General features: G+C 42.9%; 2 protein-coding genes across 13 annotated transcripts in view; one reads left to right on the top strand and one right to left on the bottom strand.

Moving 5' to 3' along the window:
• Positions 1-1348: 1348 nt before the first annotated feature.
• Positions 1349-17110, bottom strand: ZDHHC6 (zinc finger DHHC-type palmitoyltransferase 6). Of its 4 annotated transcripts, none has more exons than XM_008270525.4 (11): positions 16898-17110; positions 15422-15902; positions 13803-13894; positions 12555-12714; positions 10750-10911; positions 9399-9452; positions 5202-5369; positions 4188-4229; positions 2776-2921; positions 2639-2685; positions 1349-1959 (listed from the first exon to the last, which is right to left on the bottom strand). In XM_008270525.4, exons 2-11 carry the CDS (start codon positions 15686-15688, stop codon positions 1856-1858), a joined length of 1242 nt encoding a protein of 413 aa, XP_008268747.1. In that variant the 5' UTR covers positions 15689-15902; positions 16898-17110; the 3' UTR covers positions 1349-1855. The 4 variants fall into 4 exon arrangements, with proteins under 4 accessions (XP_008268747.1, XP_002718793.1, XP_017204047.1 ...); XM_002718747.5 differs by having other exon boundaries at positions 16836-17085; XM_017348558.3 differs by lacking the exons at positions 4188-4229; positions 5202-5369 and having other exon boundaries at positions 16898-17087.
• VTI1A (vesicle transport through interaction with t-SNAREs 1A) overlaps positions 17109-19267 on the top strand; it is a 375822-nt gene continuing 373663 nt past the window's right edge. For 8 of the 9 annotated variants that reach the window (XR_011382257.1, XM_070057223.1, XM_051823644.2 and 5 more), the window contains exon 1: positions 17156-17587. Coding sequence is in view for 8 of the 9 variants with exons in the window: in XM_070057223.1 (XP_069913324.1) it covers positions 17494-17587 (94 nt within the window). In the remaining variant the exon portion in view is untranslated. Of the gene's footprint in view, positions 17588-19267 lie in introns of all 9 variants that reach the window. The other variant, XM_002718711.5, reaches the window with a different exon arrangement.

Genomic DNA, 19267 nt, shown 5'->3' with positions numbered 1-19267 from the left:
GTTGGGGCACCGGATTCTGTCCCAGTTGCCCCTCTTCCAGGCCAGCTCTCTGCTGTGGCCAGGGAGTGCAGTGGAGGATGGCCCAAGTGCTTGGGCCCTGCACCCGCATGGGAGACCAGGAGAAGTACCTGGCTCCTGCCATCGGATCAGTGCGGTGCACCGGCCGCAGCGCACCGGCCAGTGGAGGGTGAACCAATGGCAAAGGAAGACCCTTCTCTCTCTCTCTCTCACTGTCCACTCTGCCTGTTAAAAAAAAAAAAAATAAGTTCCAAGATGATTCCAGTCAAACAGGTTTGATAACTACTGAAGTAAAAGTTGAGAGGACCAGGCCTTCTTACCCCATAGCTGTGAATAATAGGACAAAGACCAGCAAACCATGAGTCCAACTGAGCACAATTCATATCCTTCCTCCTTTATCATCCTTGTTGTACTCTAGGTGATCCTGAACAGTATTCCTTTGCGGCCTCTAACTGGAGACAAGGAGAATGTTCTCGGTTTGTCTTTCTAGACTCTGAGCTCAGAAAAGCTCAAGAAATGTCTATTCTTGAGTATCTGAAACAAAAGGGAATGAGGAATTCACTCGCAGAGCCCTCCATGGTCTGTCTCCCATCATCTTCTGACTTCTCCCATTCCTGCCTCACTCATTCCAGCTGACCCTCACAGGCTGCCTTCTTGTTCCCCACACATACCAGGCACCTTCCAGCCTGCTTTTGTTCTTGCTGTTCCCTTTATCTAAAATGTAATTTGTCCCTCATCTGCTTCACATGCTACTTTCTTTCTTCCTAATAAATGACTCCATTTGATCTATTTTACTCATCTGACTGCCTTCTCCCACTCCTGTTGCCCCTCCCCTTCTAGTGGAATGGGACAGAATAATATTTCTTTCACTGCTGTTATCTCCAAATGCTCTTCCCATATTTGTAATTATTACAAGCCTGACCTCCAAAGCTTCAAGTTCCCTGCCTTGGAATGAATAAATCAAGACTGGACTAGGCTGCTACAATCCAGAGAAACAGGCTTTCTCTTTCCTTCCGTGATTTAACATGTATTTTTAATAAGCCCAACCTCAAGCATTTGAGTCCACCAGCTTGGATCCTACTACTTATACAGGCTTCAGTTTTTGATATGTTCATGTTTTTTGAGCAGTTTGATGTCACCAGGGTGAAAGTCACCTACACTACTGGGAACTCAATATGCTGTTAACAGGGCACATGGTATTGAAGTGAATATGTCCTGTCTTAAGACTCATTATTCAAGATGTCATTTTTTTACATGGTAACAGAGCAGTTTTCCCTTAAGGAACTAATACAGATCTTTCAGTCAGCAACAAGAAAAATACGACTATGACTTTTACAGAACATCCATTAATCTTTATTTGATTTGACAAAATCTGCATTATTAAAAGACAGGTAACAAAATCTGAGCTTATATTGAATCTGACAAATTAAGATCTACAGGGTCTAGAATATTATGTAAGAAATATCAACCGAGGGGGAAATAAAAGCTTCACATGCAGTTGCTCCTGGCAAAGAGGGAACTCCATCTGCAGGTGAGGTCCAGAGTGTGCAGTGCATAAAAACATCCTAGAGGAAATGCAGTTCTGACTTACTGGGTGAAATGGTTTTCCCTTTGGGGCAGAAGAAAAGGTGGCGAAAAGGAGTAGGATTCAAAGGCATATGCAGAATGGCTTCTCCATTTCAAAATGGTAATAAAAATATTTAGATCATGGCACTAGGGCACCTTTGAGGAAAAGAACACCTTCACCAGAGTAGGCTCTTTGCATAATTCTTGAGTAATTATGTACAATTTTCAAGTAATAAAGCAGCTTTAAAGCATCATTTCACGTTTACGGTGGCTATCTGTTTTTCTTCTCGCCCTCGGGGGCCGGATCTGCTTCTGCATCACAGGGACACTTTTCCACGCAGTTTCTTGGGAACCATCCTCTGATTCTTGAAACACCTGCGGGAGAAGATGAAACTGATGAAGTGGTCAAATGCACTGCAGGAACATTACTGAGATCGATATCCCGTTATTTCAAATGAACGAAGTTAGATCTTTTTTCCTCCTTTACAAGCTATTATAACCACAGCTTGATGGGGGGGGGGGGGGGGTGGGGTGGTTTTTAAGTGTTCCAAACAAGCTAGAAAACAGATGATTTACCAAATTCTGTTCTCTGAAATGTGGTTCAGGACAGCCCTTACCTGAAGACAGGCAAGTTTCACTTGTATACATACACTGTGTGTTCCAGGAACTAGATAGTGGATTTCAAAATCTTTTTGCACTAAAATGAATTTACATTTTCATTCCATTTTCCATGAACTTTCAAATGTACCTTTGTACCTACGCAGACTAGGTAGAGAAGTGTGCTGAGGAGTTCAATAGCGCAAATGAAGCACTAACACGAGTGCCTATCACACAATGAGGTAGGAGCTCAAATGTTAGTCATCATTAAAAAGACCTGCTAAGTACACTGTTATGGAGAAACACAGAAGGAACATTTTTGGCGCTTAATGATATGCCCTCCTATGGCATTCCCTTGATGAATCTTCAGTGTGACTATTCATAAAACTTACTCCTATATAATTTGAAATTATTGCTAGCAGTTTTGTCCTTTAAACACACCCTTTCATTTCCATACCTTCTACAATGGAATCATCAAGAATTTTGTCTCCATACAACCAGTATCTGAAATATTTAAACGGTTAAAATTAATTTTTTAAGGCTCAGTGTCAGTTTTGTCATTAAAGAAGAAATGCAGTACTTCTCGTCACTTACCGTAAACCTCTCGTGGCCAAAATGAACTCCCCTTTTTGCAGCTGTATTCGAGGCTCCTCAGTGCAGGGGCTCGTGAAGAAGGTTTTAATTCCTTTGTTCAAAGGACAGCAGGCACCACTATAATCGTCTATTACTTTATAGCGAACCTGTCATCAGGGATCAGAGGGACAATTTGAGTATTTACACATATGAATTTTTAAGTTTAAATTTTTAGGGGTGTGACAAGCCTCCCTTCCCAGTTACCCATCCTCCTATCTCTCTTACAGGAGGTAAGTGATGGCTCCAGTTCCCAGGCTCTTCCTACTATTCATTTCTTTTTTTTTTTAATGTATGTATTTGAAAGGCAAAGCAGCAGAGAGAGAGAGAGAGAGAGAGGTCTTCCATCTGGTGGTCTACTCTCCAAATGCAATAACCAAATCAGAGCCAGGCCAAAACCAGGACCCCAGTATGTCATCCTGGTCTACCACATAAGTGGTAGAGACCAAAGTACTAGTGACATCTTTTGCTGCCTTCCCAGGTGAATTCACAGGAAGGTGGATTGGAAGTGGAGCAGCCAGGACACAAAGCAACACTCCGATATAGGATGCTGGCATCTCAAGTGGCAGCTTAACCCACTGCACCACAATATTGCCTCCAGCCCCTCATTTGAAGCTCAAAGGTACCAAGAATTAAATTCTTGGTCAGTGCCATCTAAGACAACTTTCTGCAATGAGGGACATGTCCTCTTTGTTCTATGTCTGTGGTATTCAATGGGGAAACCACTAGACACATATAGTTATTGAACACTTACAATGTGGCCAGTACAAATGAGTAACTGAATTTTTCATTTGATTTTAATTAATCTGTATTTAAATAGCCACCAGTGGTCATCATATCCAACAGTATAGTAGAAAGGATCCATTTCATCCTAAGGAGCTATATTGGGGATAATTACTTTTCTTTGTTGGTAATTTAAATTGACAAAGTTCCCTACAAATATCCAGTCTCAACTATTTAAAGAAAAACAAAAGTGAATCCCATCAAATTTCTTTTTTTTTTTTTTTTTTTTTGAGAGGTAGAGTTAGACAGTGAGAGAGAGAGACAGAGAGAAAGGTCTTCCTTTCCGTTAGTTCACCCCCCAAATGGCCACTGTGGCTGGTGTACTGTGCTGATCCGAAGCCAGGAGCCAGGTGCCTCCCCTTGGTCTCCCATGAGGGCGCAGGACCCAAGTACCTGGGCCATCCTCCACTGCCTTCCCGGGCCACAGCAGAGAGCTGGACTGGAACATCAAATTTCAATAAACATACCAAGGACTATTATTTAATAAAAGCCATTAGTTGGTTTCTACCTAAAGGTAATTTTTAAAAACTACTCAGAGGTGTAAGAGCCTGACCAAAGAAAACAGCAATTAGTATTACAGAAGAGTTACTTACACTTCTGACTCTCTTATCTGCTTTTTGTTTCAACTGTTCTATCTGTTTGAAAGACATAAAAGGAACAATTAAGTCTCTATTCTCAGTGTTGAAAAACAGTTTACCCTCCCAGTCTCAGAGTGACATGACTAACTCCCAATTTTCCACCACGTCATACTACTGACAACTTAAAGGCCGCAAGACTTTTTAGCATGGCACGAAGGCTATAAGATCCAGGGGCCAAGATGGGGCATTTTTTTCCCAAGGTCCCCTCCTCCATGCCTTCATCTCCATATTCTGAGAGTACTCACTGGAGCCCAGCAGCCAGGAGATGGGTTTTCTGCCCTCAAGAAGCGTCCAAGCTACCACCTAAGTCGCAAACTGCAAACACTTACCAACAAGGAGTTCTGACTAAAAATTATCACTACAACTCACTTTTTCCACTTAGTTGGCAATTACTTAATAGTACAGGATTAGACATAGTAGGGCAAATAAAGATAGCACAGGATCTCTGTCCTAGAATCTTGACAAGTTAGACAGAAGATGTAAGATACAAGAATGAAATCAGAAGTTGAGACAGTGTGAGCTACCATGCAGTAGTACAGGGTTAAGATCCAGGTCCAGATGAGTCTGGAGTGGGTAGGTTAGACTTTATGGAAGCAATGGGAATGGAACTACTCTTACATTCAGATAGAGAGCACATTGGGGGTGGAAAACATTGTGGGCAAAGTTAGGTGGCAGGAACATACATGAGCTCACATAATATTGCAAGTTAAAAGGTAGTGTTAGGCCAGATTTTATAAAACTAAGTTAAGGAATCAGTTCTTTATGTCACAGGTATGGAATTAAGGAGAGATTTAAACAAAGGAAGAAATACAACACAAGGTGCACTTCAGGACTATTCACTTGAATTCATCTGACATACTGGAAATATTTGTATTACATATCTCCCTATAAAATGTCACCAGAGTCCAGGGGAATTAATGGCAAGATGAGGAAGCAGAGGGGAGAGATTGCTGGAACAAAAATACTCACTGTTAAGCTATACTGGTGACAGCCTTCTCGTATTGGCCATTCCAGTCCATCTCCATCAGGGGCCCCTGACCAGGTAAATACCTGTTTGAAGTTCTTCCATCTATCTCCCAAATCATAAGGAAAAACAAAGACTTCTTCTAGCTGATAATATTGAATTCGATCTTTAGCCTGTGGGTAACAAAGATGTAAAATGGCAAATGCCTCTACCTTACATGGCTTTCAGTAATGAACATTTATTCCTTCAATTTGTATCATGCATAAAAACATCCCTGCTGTTATGTTAGTTTGCACAGAAGGGATATAAAATTTTATCACAATATAGGAAGAACTTGACACAGAACACCAACTTTGTATGCAACTGCTTAGAAAATATATGAAAAGCTTTTATTAAGAATAAGTATTCCAACAGCTGATAGAATCCATGTGTAAGGAAGGGACACCGATAAACAGATTCAGGAGAAAGCATTTACTGAGAATGGAACTGTTTGTGGGGTGCAGAATACAAGGCATTCATCCCAGGTGTGGCAGTGTCACCTACAGGAATGGCCAGGAAAGGTTTAAAAAGGGAGCCATGATTTTATGATAAACATTTTTAAAAATTTAATGGGGTGGGGGTGGGGGGTTGGTGCTGTAGTGCAGCGGTTAAACCACGGCCTGCAGCACCGGCTTCCCACATGGGCAGGAGTTCAAGTCCTGGCTGCTCCACTTCCCATTCAGCTCCCTGCTAAAGAGCCTGGGAAAAGCAGCAGAGGATAGCCCAAGTCCTTAGGCCTCTATATCTATGTGGGAGACCTGGAGGAAGTTCTTGACTCCTGGCTTCAGCCTCACCCAGGCTCCACTGCTGTGGCCATTTGGGGAGTAAACCTGTGGACAGAAGCTCTCTTTTTCTGTCTCTTCTTTTCTCTCTGTAACATTGCCTTTCAAATAAAAAAATCTTTAAAAAAAAAAATTTAGCAAGGAGGGAAGGAAGCACTTTGGGCTTAACAGTTAAGAGAGCACTTGGGATACTCACATGCCATATCAGTTACTGGATTCCCGTCCCCACTCCTGATTCTACCTTCATGCTAACGTGAGCCCCAGGAGGCAGCAGGCAATGGCTCGGGTAGGTGGGCTCCCTCCCACTCATCTGGGAGACCTGAGCTGTGTGTCTGGCCCCTGGTTCTGACCTGGCCCACCCGCAGCTGTTGTGGGCTTTTGGGGAGTAAATCAGGGGGCTCACTCTTTTTGCCTCTCAAATAAATTTTAAAATAAAGAAATAAATAGTACATAGGTACAGGAAGTCTTCATGTTTAACACCATCACCAATTTATATAAGTTATTTGGCTTGTATAAATTATATATCCTAGGCATTTAACTTGTTAGCTTTAACATAAACTGACTTTGAATTTCTTATGTTCTGCTGACACCTAGTGGTACAAAGATACAGTATTCCAATAACGAGTGTATCAAAACTTTTGACATTTGTTGTATTTTATTGTCTGGTAATTTCTATAAATTTCGTGATGATTTATTTAAATTATTGACTCAATAATAAAGTACCTGTTTTAAAATAACTTTTAGATTTAGCATGGTACTTTATAAAGAACCTTCGTCATTGGCAAGAAAAAAGGTTAATCTACTGATTATTTATTATGTTTACTAGAACTGATACTTTGAAATACTAGATTATCAGTATTTTATGAAAAAACTTATTGCAGTACTTTATAAAGTAATATTGACATTCATGGTTTACTGAAAGAATTGTCAAGGTATAACATGAATGAATCTATTATCATAACTCCTTTCTCACCTAGATAGTAGAGGGTAATTTCTTTTTCACTTTTATAAAGGAAAGCATCAGTGTTCAAAGTGGACTGAATTTCAACAGAGATCAACAAGATACACAAAGAAAAACTGGGGGGAGGGAAGGCGCCAGTGCTATGACATGGTAGGTAAAGCTGCTGCTTGCAATGCTGGCACCCCATATGGGCACCAGTTTGACTCCCAGCTGCTCCATTTCTGATCCAGCTCTCTGCTATGGCCTGGGAGAGCAGTGGAGGATGGCCCAAGTGCTTGGGTCCCTGCACCCATGTGGGAGACCAGGAGGAAGCTCCTGCCTTCTGGCTTCAGATTGGCCCAGCTCTGACCATTACATCGATTTGGGGAGTGAACCAGTGGATGGAAGACTTCTCTCTGCCTCCGCAACTCTGCCTTTCAAATAATAAATCTTTAAAAAAAATTAAGGCATTCAAATTAAATTAGAAAACTGGAAAGCTTGACAGCTTTTCAATATTTAAAAATTTTCCCATAAAATTGATAGTGATATGAATAAATGAGATTTTTGGATAGTGTAAAGTGTAAGTGTAAACATTTGGAAAATCTGCATGTTTAACCAGTAAATCATTATTTTTCCTTATAAACAATGCTTCATGTTCTGTAAAACCGTGTATTGATAAAAGATCCATTCACAGAGTAAGAGAGACTGATGGATTTTTCAGGTAAATGTTACAAAAAGTTTATTGACAAGAAATATCCTGTCAAATTTTAATGTAGTATCAAAGAATATCACCATCATCTAAAAGGCCTACTAAAATACTCTACCCTTTACTACCTACTTATCTGTGTGAGGCTGGATTTTCTTCATAAACTTCAATCAAAGGAACATATCTCAACAGACTGAATGCAGAAGTAGATGTGAGAATCCAACTGTCTTCTGTTAAGTCAGATATTAAAGAGATTTGTAAAAACATAAAACAAAGCCAACTCTTAATTTGGGAAATATAACTATTTCTCATTAAAATGTAATTAACAGGCCGGCGCCGCGGCTCACTAGGCTAATCCTCTGCCTAGCGGCGCCGGCACACCGGGTTCTAGTCCCGGTCGGGGCACCGGATCCTGTCCCGGTTGCCTCTCTTCCAGGCCAGCTCTCTGCTGTGGCCAGGGAGTGCAGTGGAGGATGGCCCAAGTGCTTGGGCCCTGCACCCCATGGGAGACCAGGAGAAGCACCTGGCTCCTGGCTCCTGCCATCGGATCAACGCGGTGCGCCGGCCACAGTGCACTGGCCGCGGTGGCCATTGGAAGGTGAACCAACGGCAAAGGAAGACCTTTCTCTCTGTCTCTCTCTCTCACTGTCCACTCTGCCTGTCAAAAAAAAAAAAAAAAAAAAAAAAATGTAATTAACATAATGGCTATTATTACTAAGTGAAATAAGCCTTTTAAAATGATCTCACTTCATGGCTCAATAGGCTAATCCTCTGCCTGTGGCGCCGGCACACCGGATTCTAGTCCCAGTCAGGGTGCCGGATTCTGTCCCAGTTGCCCCTCTTCCAGTCCAGCTCTCTGCTGTGGCCCGGGAGTGCAGTGAAGGATGGCCCAAGTGCCTGGGCCCTGCACCCGCATGGGAGACCAGGAGAAGCACCTGGCTCCTGGCTTCGGATCAGTGTGGTGCGCCGGCTGCAGCATGCTGACCGCAGCGGCCATTGGGAGGTGAACCAACGGAAAAGGAAGACCCTTCTCTCTGTTTCTCTCTCTCACTGTCCACTCTGCCTTCAAAAAATAAAAATAAAAAAAATAAAATAAAATGATCTCACTTAGAAAATATGGCAAATACTTGTGTCAGTGGATAAAATACAAATAAATGAGTTACTCGGTGTCTTAACAAGTCTGCAGACTACAAGAGGGAGACCAAAAAGTTTGAAAACTGTTGTTGTAAACTAAAGTTTACAAACTGGCTGCCAAGTGTTTAAATATTGTATTATTTTTATGAATATTGTATTTGGCTCACAAAAGGTTTTCTTTTTTTTTGGTTTTTCACTTTATTGCTTGTTAACATTTAAAAACTAAGAGGAGACCACACAGGAATCTAGATCTCTAACTTGGAAAAAAAATTGAAGGAGTCTATAATATTGGGTGAATATTCCCTGCCATGGCAACCATCAGCCTGTCAGTCAGTGCTCTGGTATACAAGCTGGGTGCCCTCACTTCGGTTACCTGTCTGGCCCCTGCAGGCGTTGGTATTTTGCTAAACAGTGATCGTGAGGCTCTGAGAAGCAGCGCAGGGTGTAGGTTAAAGCAGGAGTCAATCAAATGCCACTGTATTCCCTCTTAAGTGACATACAGATGACTTAATGAAGCCCTCTGGTAGCCAGGTTTTCACTTTGCAGTACTTATTTAGGTAATTAGTACTTTAATATTGAGGAAACAATGATTAAAATTTACCTTCTCTTCAATCCATGATTCAATAGAAGTTTTGTTTCTGAGAATTATTTTCATCTGGAAAATAAATGATGGAAAATTTATAATGTGACCAGTTTACTGAAGGTCACCTTCACAATAATCCTGTGAGATAGCTGAAGACACTGAGAATGCTAAGGGTTAGGTCACCAGTATACGGCCCACCTGACTCCACAGTCCTTGCTCTTAACCACTGCATGACAATGCCTCTGTAAGAATGATTACACCAACACACAGTCAAATCTGGATCTAGGATTTTAGTCAAGATCCTTGAATCATACGAACTGTATTTTTGATCCCTTCAGAGACAAGTCATCTTCCTTTGTTCTCCCAGAACTTTGTACATAAATCTATGATGTAGGTATGACCTTGTATTAGACTGTTCACTTATTAATTTTGAGTTCCCTAAAGGCAGGAACCTCTTCATTTTCATTATTGCAGCCTCAAAAGTCAGCAGACTATGGGGCTGGTGTGGTGTGTAGCAGGCTAAGCTGCCCTGGCTGCTCCACTTCCAATCTGGTTCCTGCTAATGCATCCTGGGAGGCAACAGGTCATGGCCCAGGTACTTGAGCCCCTAGCATCTACTGAGAGACCTGGATGGAGTTCTGGGCTACTGGCATCAGCTTGGCCCAGCCCTGGCTGTTGCAGATGTTTGGGGAGTGAACCAGTAGATAGAAGACATCTCTACATATCAGTCTCTGCCTTTCAAGGAGATGTAAATAAACATAAAAAAAAAAAAAAAAAGGAAATAGGCAGAGTAACTCATCACAGAGTAGAGAGCAAGCAGTACATATTATCTTAGGGATGTTATGGATACTAAATGAGCTATATGTATAAAGACCTGCAGTGCCTTTCATATAGTAAGTGTTCCATAAAAGTACCTGTATTATATTGACTTATTGCTAAATACATACTATCATAGAATATTAATCATTAGGTTTACTAAATATACAAATGAGTGACTTTGGGTAAGCTGCTAACCTATCTGAGAACCAACTGCTCATGTGTAAGGAGGAAAAACAGTAATATTCCTCTGTCAACCTCTTTTGGGTTGATGTGAAGATCTAGAGACTGTAATTGTGGGAAGTACTTTTGCAACTATAAAGTGCTACACAATTCTAAGTTCATATTTTAAAAAATAATCAATTACCCACAAACTCTGGCAGAATTACTTCAAAGTAATTTGTCTAGTACCAAGGACATCAACTGGCTACCTAGATGGAATAAGTAAAAACAACTCCAATTTCATACTGCATAGTTAGGCACGCCTTTCTTTCTCATTGCAGTAAGCCCAATAATTTGACAACTTTTAGCTAGAGGTAACCAAGAAACTTACCTGGATAAAAAACAACATGCCAACAGCTATAGTGGTTCCTAAAGCTAATCCCAAGGCAAACAAGGTGGCAGCAAACGCAGCTAATCCAAAGGGAACAATTGGGAGAGGATCCCTCCGGGCTGCACTCATATCAATCTTCACTGTGTTCCACCCAAAGGAGAGCTACAAGGAACAAACACACTTAGAACAATTGCTTGCAGTAACTGGGCAGACTCTGCTACCACATTTAGAACAACATGATCAAAAAGATGGTAACTAGACTGTGGCCAAAGCAAATACAGCAAACCTAAATACTAATAATGAATACCACACATGATACCATTCTTCACTTTCTCCTATGTGAGGTAGACTTCACAAACATTACGCATCAACAATGCCAGACACCAATCTAAATTGTAACTGTTTCCCTTCTTCATATTGCTAGTATATATTTATTGTGTTTTTCCACAGCAACAAATATAGCCTAAGATTCAGCTGCTTCTTCCTTCATGTTCCACAATGAATGATTAAGAACTGGTAAAATGGTGCCAGCATTGTGGTGTAACAGGTAAAGCTGCCACCTGTGACGTCAGCATCCCATACAGGCATCAGTTTGTGCGCTAGCACTGCTCCACTTCTGATCCAACTCCCTGCTAATGGCCTGCAGAAAACAGAGGAAGATGGCCCAAGTGTCTGGACCACTGCCACCCATGTGGGAGATCTGGATGAAGCTACTGGCTCTTAGATTTTGCCTGGCCCAATGCTGGCCTCTGGGGCCATCTGCGGAGTAAACCAGTAGACAGAACTCTCTCTTTCCTTCTCTTTCTCTGTTAACTCTCATATTCAAAATAAATAAACCTTAAAAAAAAAAAAACAACTGGAAAAATGAAGGCCAAGGTACAGGCATTCAGCACAGTGGTCCCGGTGGTTAAGGCCTGCTTCGGTTGCTTGCACTCCATACCAGAGTGCCTGGCTGGGATTCCAGATCCTTAGCTTTCAACCCAGCTTCCTGCTAATGTGCACCCTGGGAGGTGTACCTTGGGATGATGACTCAAGTGCTTGGGTGCCTGACTGAGTTTCCAGCTCCCAGCTTGGGCACGGCCCAGCCCTAGCTGTTGTGGGCATTTAGGGAGTGAATCAGCAGATGGAAGATCTCTCTTTGTCTGTCTCGCTGGTGCTCCAGCTAAATCACAGAAAGCATAGGGGGTGCCTCACAAAATAGTGGAAAATGGAATAAAGATATGTTTACCCTGTTGCAAAAAAAATTTTTTTTTAAAGATTTATTTATTTATTTGAAAGTCAGAGTTACACAGAAAGAGGAAAGGTAGAAAGAGAGAGAGAGAGAGGTCTTCCATCCGATGGTTCACTCCCCAGTTGGCAGCAATGGACAGAGCTGCACAGATCCGAAGCCAGGAGCCAAGAGCTTCCTCCAGGCCTCCCACGCAGGTGCAGGGTCCAAGGCCTTGGGCCATCTTCTACTGCTTTCCCAGGCCATAGCAGAGAGCTGGATTGGAAGTGGAGCAGCCGGGTCTTGAACCGGCACACATATGGGATGCCGGTGCTTCAGGCCAGGGCATTAACCTGCTGCTGCACAACAGCACCAGCCCCCCCAAAATTTTGAAATTCATGTATACAAGATATCTTCAAAAATGTAGAATAATTTCCTTTCATGGAAAACGTATATTATGAATAAACTGTGCATGGATTTCAAATACATTTGAATACCCCTCTTCTATGAACTTTTTGAAGTACTCTTGTATTTCCAAAGGAATCTTCTTGAATCTTGTTAACTATCACTCACTCTGGCATGAATGATTCTCACTTACCCGATTATAAAGCTGTGTGTACATAGTCATAACAAAAATGAAAGCAGCATGGATACAACCCAGTGGCGCTAACAGGAGAAACAGTGTGAATGAAGCATGATTTTGGTAACCACAACAATTGTTGATCCAAGGACAGTGATGATCCATCTTCATTACACATCTAACGAGAAAACATTAACGTAAAACATAAGGTAGAAAATCCTGTCTACTATAAATAACTCGCTTTTCAAAGCTCATGCAGATAGGAATCTAGTATGCCTGTGAGTCACAGGGGAGTTATACATCACGGAACAGAAAGATAAATATGAGTTTTTAAACAATTATGAACAAGGGCTCCTTTTAAATTCTAAACAACACACAAGAAAAGGTAGGCTGTGCAACAGCTTCTGAGGCAGACATCTGCTACAAGTGAATTTGTGTAAAGAAGTCAGGAGGTCCATTGCCAAGTTCACGATAAAGAAATGAGTATGGTTCCTGGGTTTTCACTGGTACAGAAACAAAGTGATTGAAGTCGAATCCAATAGTGACTCAAAAAATGACTTACCAGTCTCCACTGGGGTTGATGGGCCCACAGAGACACTATAACCTCCTTCCTTCCTGTTTTCATAGTATCTTTTAGGTGGTGGAATCTTTGAGACAATCAAGCTAACTCCATAATGTAAAATCTGGTATAATAAGGAAAGTCTCACTGTGCCCTCAATTCCTTATTGTAGCTAGAAGAAAATTTCCTGATCTCAAACTAAACTTTGTGTCAGTCCTGGCTTTTTTCATGTTTCTGGTAGGTATTCAGTTTTCTTCCCATTATATTGTTTGTATTAAATCACTTGTGAAAACAGACAGCTGCATTCACTTACTAGATTTATACAAAATGTGTCTGTCAATAAGTCACAGAAAAGCAAGTCTCCTTTAGAATTCAGACTCAGAACAATCCTAAGTGCACAACTGATAAGCAACATTGATATCATATACAGAAACAAACTACAGGTATAACTTTTTACCCAGCTCTTGCAGGGCAAGGGGAGAAGCAAATCTGTATTTTTCTACAAAAATCTTTTCACTTATGACCCCAAAAATGAAATCTAACATCTATAAAATAGAAATTACGGACACTTAAGTAACTTGACTTTTTTTTAATGCAGTGACAACTCTGTAACAAACAAAAGTAATATTGTTGTGGTAGAAAGAGCAATCAAAAAAGAGACCAGGAATCCAGCTGATCAGTCCCCAACGAACAGCAAAGACAAATACCTGTTGCACTTTCTGCAGTGATGTGAACGTGGTGCCTTGTATGCTTGGCAGACTTTACAATACTGGAGATACATGGTATCCTGAGAATTCTCCTTGATAGCAAAATATAAACAAATTACATCAGTTACCTGAGCCCAATCAGTAAGTCAAACTTGATGAACAAAAGCTTTCTCATGGAATGATTTGCTTTTATGGGAGATGGGGAAAGGATGGACTCTTAACTTCTGCTTCCATTCCTTTTATTTGAGCTAAAATATCTCTAGAAAAAAAATTTCTGGAGAGCAGTATCACTCTGCCAAATACTCAGAAGTCACTTTTACTTTTGCCATTTCCCACCAAATCCAGTGTCGCTAGTTGGTTCCAGTTGCCCAAATCTTAAGAATTGAAGTGGTTCAGACACAGAGAGCTGGTGGGACTTTAGAGTGGGGACTGGTATACAAGGTAACATTTGTTCTGACATCTGCCCCTTCCTTGATACTACCAACATCACCTCCCCTCTCTTGGGCCATTTTAATAACCTCCTGGTTTCCTTTACTGAGATTTCTCTTTCATCCAAACTGTGTACTGTCAAACCACTACTCACATTCCTGTGACACACCTGTATGCCAGAGCTCAGCACAGAAATCTCTTGAAACTCTCTATTGTCTAACAGTTTCTTGAGTATTCAGGATCTTCCTTTGTTGCAGTCTTAGCTGCACTACATAATCTCTTTTCCAGCCACACAAGGCAGTCCCATTTCTGAATATGTGTGCCCACTTTCTCTCAATCTTTAATGCCCTCTTTTCATTCTCAGTCCTCTCACAGGTTCCCAGAACACACTCAGTGCTTCACACTTCAACAGCACTCGTCATATCCTACTTAGTTATCTGGCCAGGGGCACTGGTTTCTCTGCTATATTACCAACTTCTATACTTGTTCCAAATAGTATGCCACCCAGAGTATACACTGTGTTTTTCAAATTTAAACATGCCTAACAATCATTTTGGGATTTTGTTAAAATGAAGATTCTGATTCAGTAGGTCTAGAGTGGAGCCCAAGATCTGCATTTCTAATAAGCTACCTAGTGATGTCCCTCAGCAAGGAACACCAACAGTCCTAAGCAGAATCTTTCTAACAGCTTTTAAGAAGTCCTAAATTAATTCACCTAATTAATGCCCAGTGTTATAATTTCCCTGCAATAACTTTAAAACTTTTAAAACTTTATGGTTCATGATTAATGACTTAAACCAACTGTTACTAGACCCTTTTCTCTGAGAGATGTTATTATGTGAAAAAAGGTCCTAGAGACAAAACACACTGTGAAATTACAACACAGGTACGTGGTACACAGTGTTTCCCTAAACATGGGCCCAGCAACCCATCCACTCCCCTCCAATTAAAAAAAAAAAAAAAGGTAAGACAACTTATTCAATGAAACTGCTTTGGGAAATATTAATTAACATCAGTATTTTCGAACAGAAATGAAATCAATATTTGAATAGAAATCATCAGTGATTGATCTACTTAGTCTCTATCAGGAAAGAGTAGGCTGTGTTTGATGTTACTGGTTAGCAGATAAGGCAAAAACTAAATACAAGATTATCCTTAGAGTTCATCATCATAAGCAATCTTTATCTTACCGGTTTCCACCCCAGAGGGACAAAGCCAGGACCAACAAACATGGCGTTGAAGTAATTATAAAGAATCATGACAGTCCAATTTATCAACATGATGAAATTCACACTTCCTCCAGTTGTATGTAAGGGCCAATACCACAGCACAGAGTCAATCATGGCCATCGTCGAACATATTGCTATAACACCAAGGGCTATGATGGGACCCCAGTGACACAGTCTCTTTAGTTCTTGGAGATTTTCAAACTTGATAACCGAGCAGAATGTACCCATTTTGGCAGGGAAGAATGTCTTCCTACTTCTAAAGAATTACAGATTTCCTTTTTCTGTGCACACATTTCCATGTGCCACAAGTCCACGTGTGTTCCTTAACTGTCATGCCTTCAAACTGCGGGATGGTAACGCAGATCACGCCATTTTCACAGCTAACAACTCAGAGTTCTTTATCCTAACTAGAAGGATCCAACACCTTGGTTGGAAACTCAACCTAAAGGAAACAAAATGTGAAAGCCCAGTTAATTTTCACTATATAATGTATTTGTTAACTCCAAGAAACACCTAAACAAAATCATCTCAAGGGCACTGCTATGGGACGAGTACCTTGTCAAATGTACAAAAAAAAAAGTTTCAATTTATGTAAAATAGGGTTCAAGTTTGAATGGCACGTAAACTGAATACACGTTTCTAAAACAGTTGTTCTTATTCTTTTGTTCCCAACTTGTCAGGGTGCTGTGACTGTCCAATGCTTAATGAGTAGTTGGAGAAGGCAAAGACTTTTAGAGCTGACAAGCAGGGCCTTAGGGTTGATCTAATCGAGCCTAAGAGATTAGCCCAACTTCAGGAGTAAGTCAACAGCTGAACCCAGAGAAGCCAAGTCGGGGTGCTGTGGCGTCTTAGCGGGCTCTTAGGGAGTCTTGGACCAAGGCAAGTGCGAGCCAGGCAGGACGAGCTACGCCGTGTGCCTGCCGCGGTCCCCCGACACAGCCACGATCTCCTCGTAGGGCCGAGGTGAGGGAGAAGCGAGAGCTAAAGCAAAGAGCGTGCGAGGCCAGGCGGGGAGGGGAGACGGAGAGCAAGGGGAGTGTGTGAAATCGTGACCTGGGAGGAGACGAGAATGGACGTGAGTGATTAGGTTTGAAGAAAACAGGAGCGGAAGGCAGGGCTGCGAGCCGGGGACTTGCAGAACCGCATTTCTAACCAGACTGGAATGCGCATCTGAGATAAACGGATCTGAAGGGCGTCCCACTGCCCTGTGCCTCAGTTTCCCGCCTCGGCATGCAGCGAAGGCACTTCGGAATCCTCGCTCTGGGGAGAAACTTCCCGGCAAGCGGGCTCGGTCTCCACACTCCGCAGACAGGGGCGCCACCCACGTGGACAGAGACCGACACCACCTAGTCAGGGTCCCTGCCTCGACCCCCACCTCAGTCTAGTCCTGGGTGCCCGCTCCACTGCCATCGCATTTCCGGGGCGGCCTGGGCTCACCCGGAACAGGTTTTCTCCTTCTCGGGTAACTCCGTCATGGACACCTCAATCCGCCGCAGGCAGAAAGCAAATCCCGTTTGCCTGAGGCTGGGGCACAGGCTCTCCCGCAATCCGTGCCTCTCCTCCTGCGCCCGCGCCGCTCCTCGCCGGCTCAGGGCCCCTGCGCAGTCTCCGTTCCAGCCACTTCCGGAAGGTTCCCCGCGTCAAAGTTCCCTCCGGAAGCAGGCGCCTGAGACCTGGCACTCAGGTAGCCGGAGCCGTTTCTCAGAACTTGGAAGACGATAAAATGCTTTCGGCAGACCCCAAGAATGCGTTACTTTTCGTCGGCCTTCTTAGGGGCATTAATGAGAGCCCATTTCCTTAGCGTACTTTTGACTCTTGAAGCCAGAGCGGAAAATAAAAGCTGCACGCAGGCCAATTTTCGGAGGACCGAAATCCCAACGCACAACCAGGAAGCGGCTGGGCTGGGAGCTGTCCCCGGTTCTCCGCTCTGCTCTCGAGGGCACCTGCGGGGTTCCCCGCGCCGCGGTTCCGTGCCCTGCGTGGCCCCCGCCCCCACCTAACCTGCAGCCGGGGCCAGTCGCTCTGGAGCCAGCATGTCGTCCGACTTCGAAGGCTACGAGCAGGACTTCGCCGTTCTCACGGCAGAGATCACCAACAAGATTGCGAGGGTCCCGCGACTCCCACCTGGTGAGAGCTCTGCCCTGCCTGGCCCTGCGAGGGTGGCCCGGGGGGCGGGGGGTCGTCGCCCGCGCTCTGTGAGGGGTGGTGCTGCCTGCGTCCCGAGGGGATGGGACGTGGTTGAGGGTGCAGAGTCCAGGCTGGGTTGCGGGGAGCAGCGACACGAGTGTGAACTATCTGGATTCGGATCCGGACCTCCCCGCCTTGTAACTTGTTTTTTCGTTTGTAAATCAGATGTGGGTATCTAAAGAAAATCAACTAAAGCACTTAACTCCTGGGTCTACAGCGTGCAGCAGCGTTGTTAGTCAGGAGGACTGATAGTACTACAGGTAGCCAGATCTGGTTCAGAGCCAGAGAGCCGGGCTTCAAATCCCACGCCGCCACTAAGAAGTTCTGTTTCTCTGGCAAGTTTCTTAGCCTCTCTCGGCATTCCTTCTGGGTCAGAGAGGGGAGAAGTGTACCTCTCCTACGCTAGTCGTGCAGATTGGCAGGTGTAACATGAGTGAAGGCCCTTTCTTGTATGTTAGCTGCCTTTAGCGTTAGTATTTTTCAGATCTCACCTCGTTTCTTGCTTCTCGCCCTTCCTGAGGGTCTGTAACTCAACTTTATGTGAAACTTTTGTGCAGAATGACTCTTCTCACTTTTAAAATTGCACGTCTCCCACCTGGAGGTGATCTTGCTTTTGCTGCCTTTTCTGGTGTAGTACATCTTCCTTTCCATGCTAGAAAGTCAACTGTGTGAACATGGGAGCTGTGTCACGTGTCCTTCCTTGTCGCTTACTTACTAGAGACTCAGAAAACTGTTTTAAGTGAATGAACAGATGAACCCAAATATGATGGTTTTGACTTTTGTTTGTAAGATGTTCCTTCAGGATTTCTCTTCAATAGCGATTTAGTTAGAAAAGTTAGTTATGTATAAGGTCTAAACTTTTTGGTTTAGTTTCGTTGGAGAAATTGAAGCATCATCGGTCCTTCCTTAGCTCTGGGTTGTAAAGTATGGAAAAGGAGGTGTTCATTCCTCTGTGGGCTGGGGAGTAACTTCACTTTCACACCCTGTCTAATCAAGTCCTTGGTACCAGCAACAATTTCTCCTAAATCTAAGTTGTCATTCCTTTCCCAACTTCCCCCCAAGCTTAAGTATTTTTAAATAATTTTCTCCCTTTATTTCTTTGTTTTTCTCCCCTCTCCCCCACCTATTTTCTGTTAATAGGGATCATTGCTTGAAGCCAGGATCTCTGAATTTACACCCCAGTCATCTCCTGACGTCCCAGTTAGTTCTGGAGAAGGTGGCTGATGTCTTAAAGAGGTGTATGAGCCCAAGTAAGGGAACAAGAGGAGAGAAGCAAGGTAGCCTATGCCACCCAGCTTTGCTGCCTCAGACTTTGTGGAGAAAGTGACTGATGGCCGCATCACTTCATGACACACCACCTCGCCTCTTCTCTTCAGTTCTGCTTTTCTCCACTGCCCAGGATCTTGACTTTTGCTGTTGTTGGAGTCTTCTGCCTTTGAATTGAGTCCAGAGCCTCGGACTTTCAGGATTTGTGCTTTCAGTTGGATTTTTATTGAGTTTTAATTGTAATCATTTTAGCAATAGAAACATTTCTTTGTTCAGGCTGCTAACTTTTGTATCTGGAAGCTGCTTCATAAGGTCACAACCCCATCCGTGGGTACAAAGCTGAAAAGCTGTTTC

This window comes from Oryctolagus cuniculus, chromosome 15 (genome assembly GCF_964237555.1).
Source record: "Oryctolagus cuniculus chromosome 15, mOryCun1.1, whole genome shotgun sequence".
Taxonomy (NCBI): domain Eukaryota; kingdom Metazoa; phylum Chordata; class Mammalia; order Lagomorpha; family Leporidae; genus Oryctolagus; species Oryctolagus cuniculus.
The sequence above is the reverse complement of the archived record's forward strand: the minus strand, read 5'-3'. Positions and strand labels throughout refer to the sequence as shown.

Coding starts and splice junctions, on each gene's coding strand:
- ZDHHC6 (XM_008270525.4), bottom strand. CDS start 15,688: ATGGGTACATTCTGCTCGGTTATCAAGTTTGAAAATCTCCAAGAACTA. Junction 2,922..4,187: donor CAGATAAGAGAGTCAGAAGT/GTAAGTAACTCT, acceptor CCCTGATGACAG/GTTCGCTATAAAGTAATAGA. Junction 2,686..2,775: donor TTGGCCACGAGAGGTTTACG/GTAAGTGACGAG, acceptor TAAATATTTCAG/ATACTGGTTGTATGGAGACA.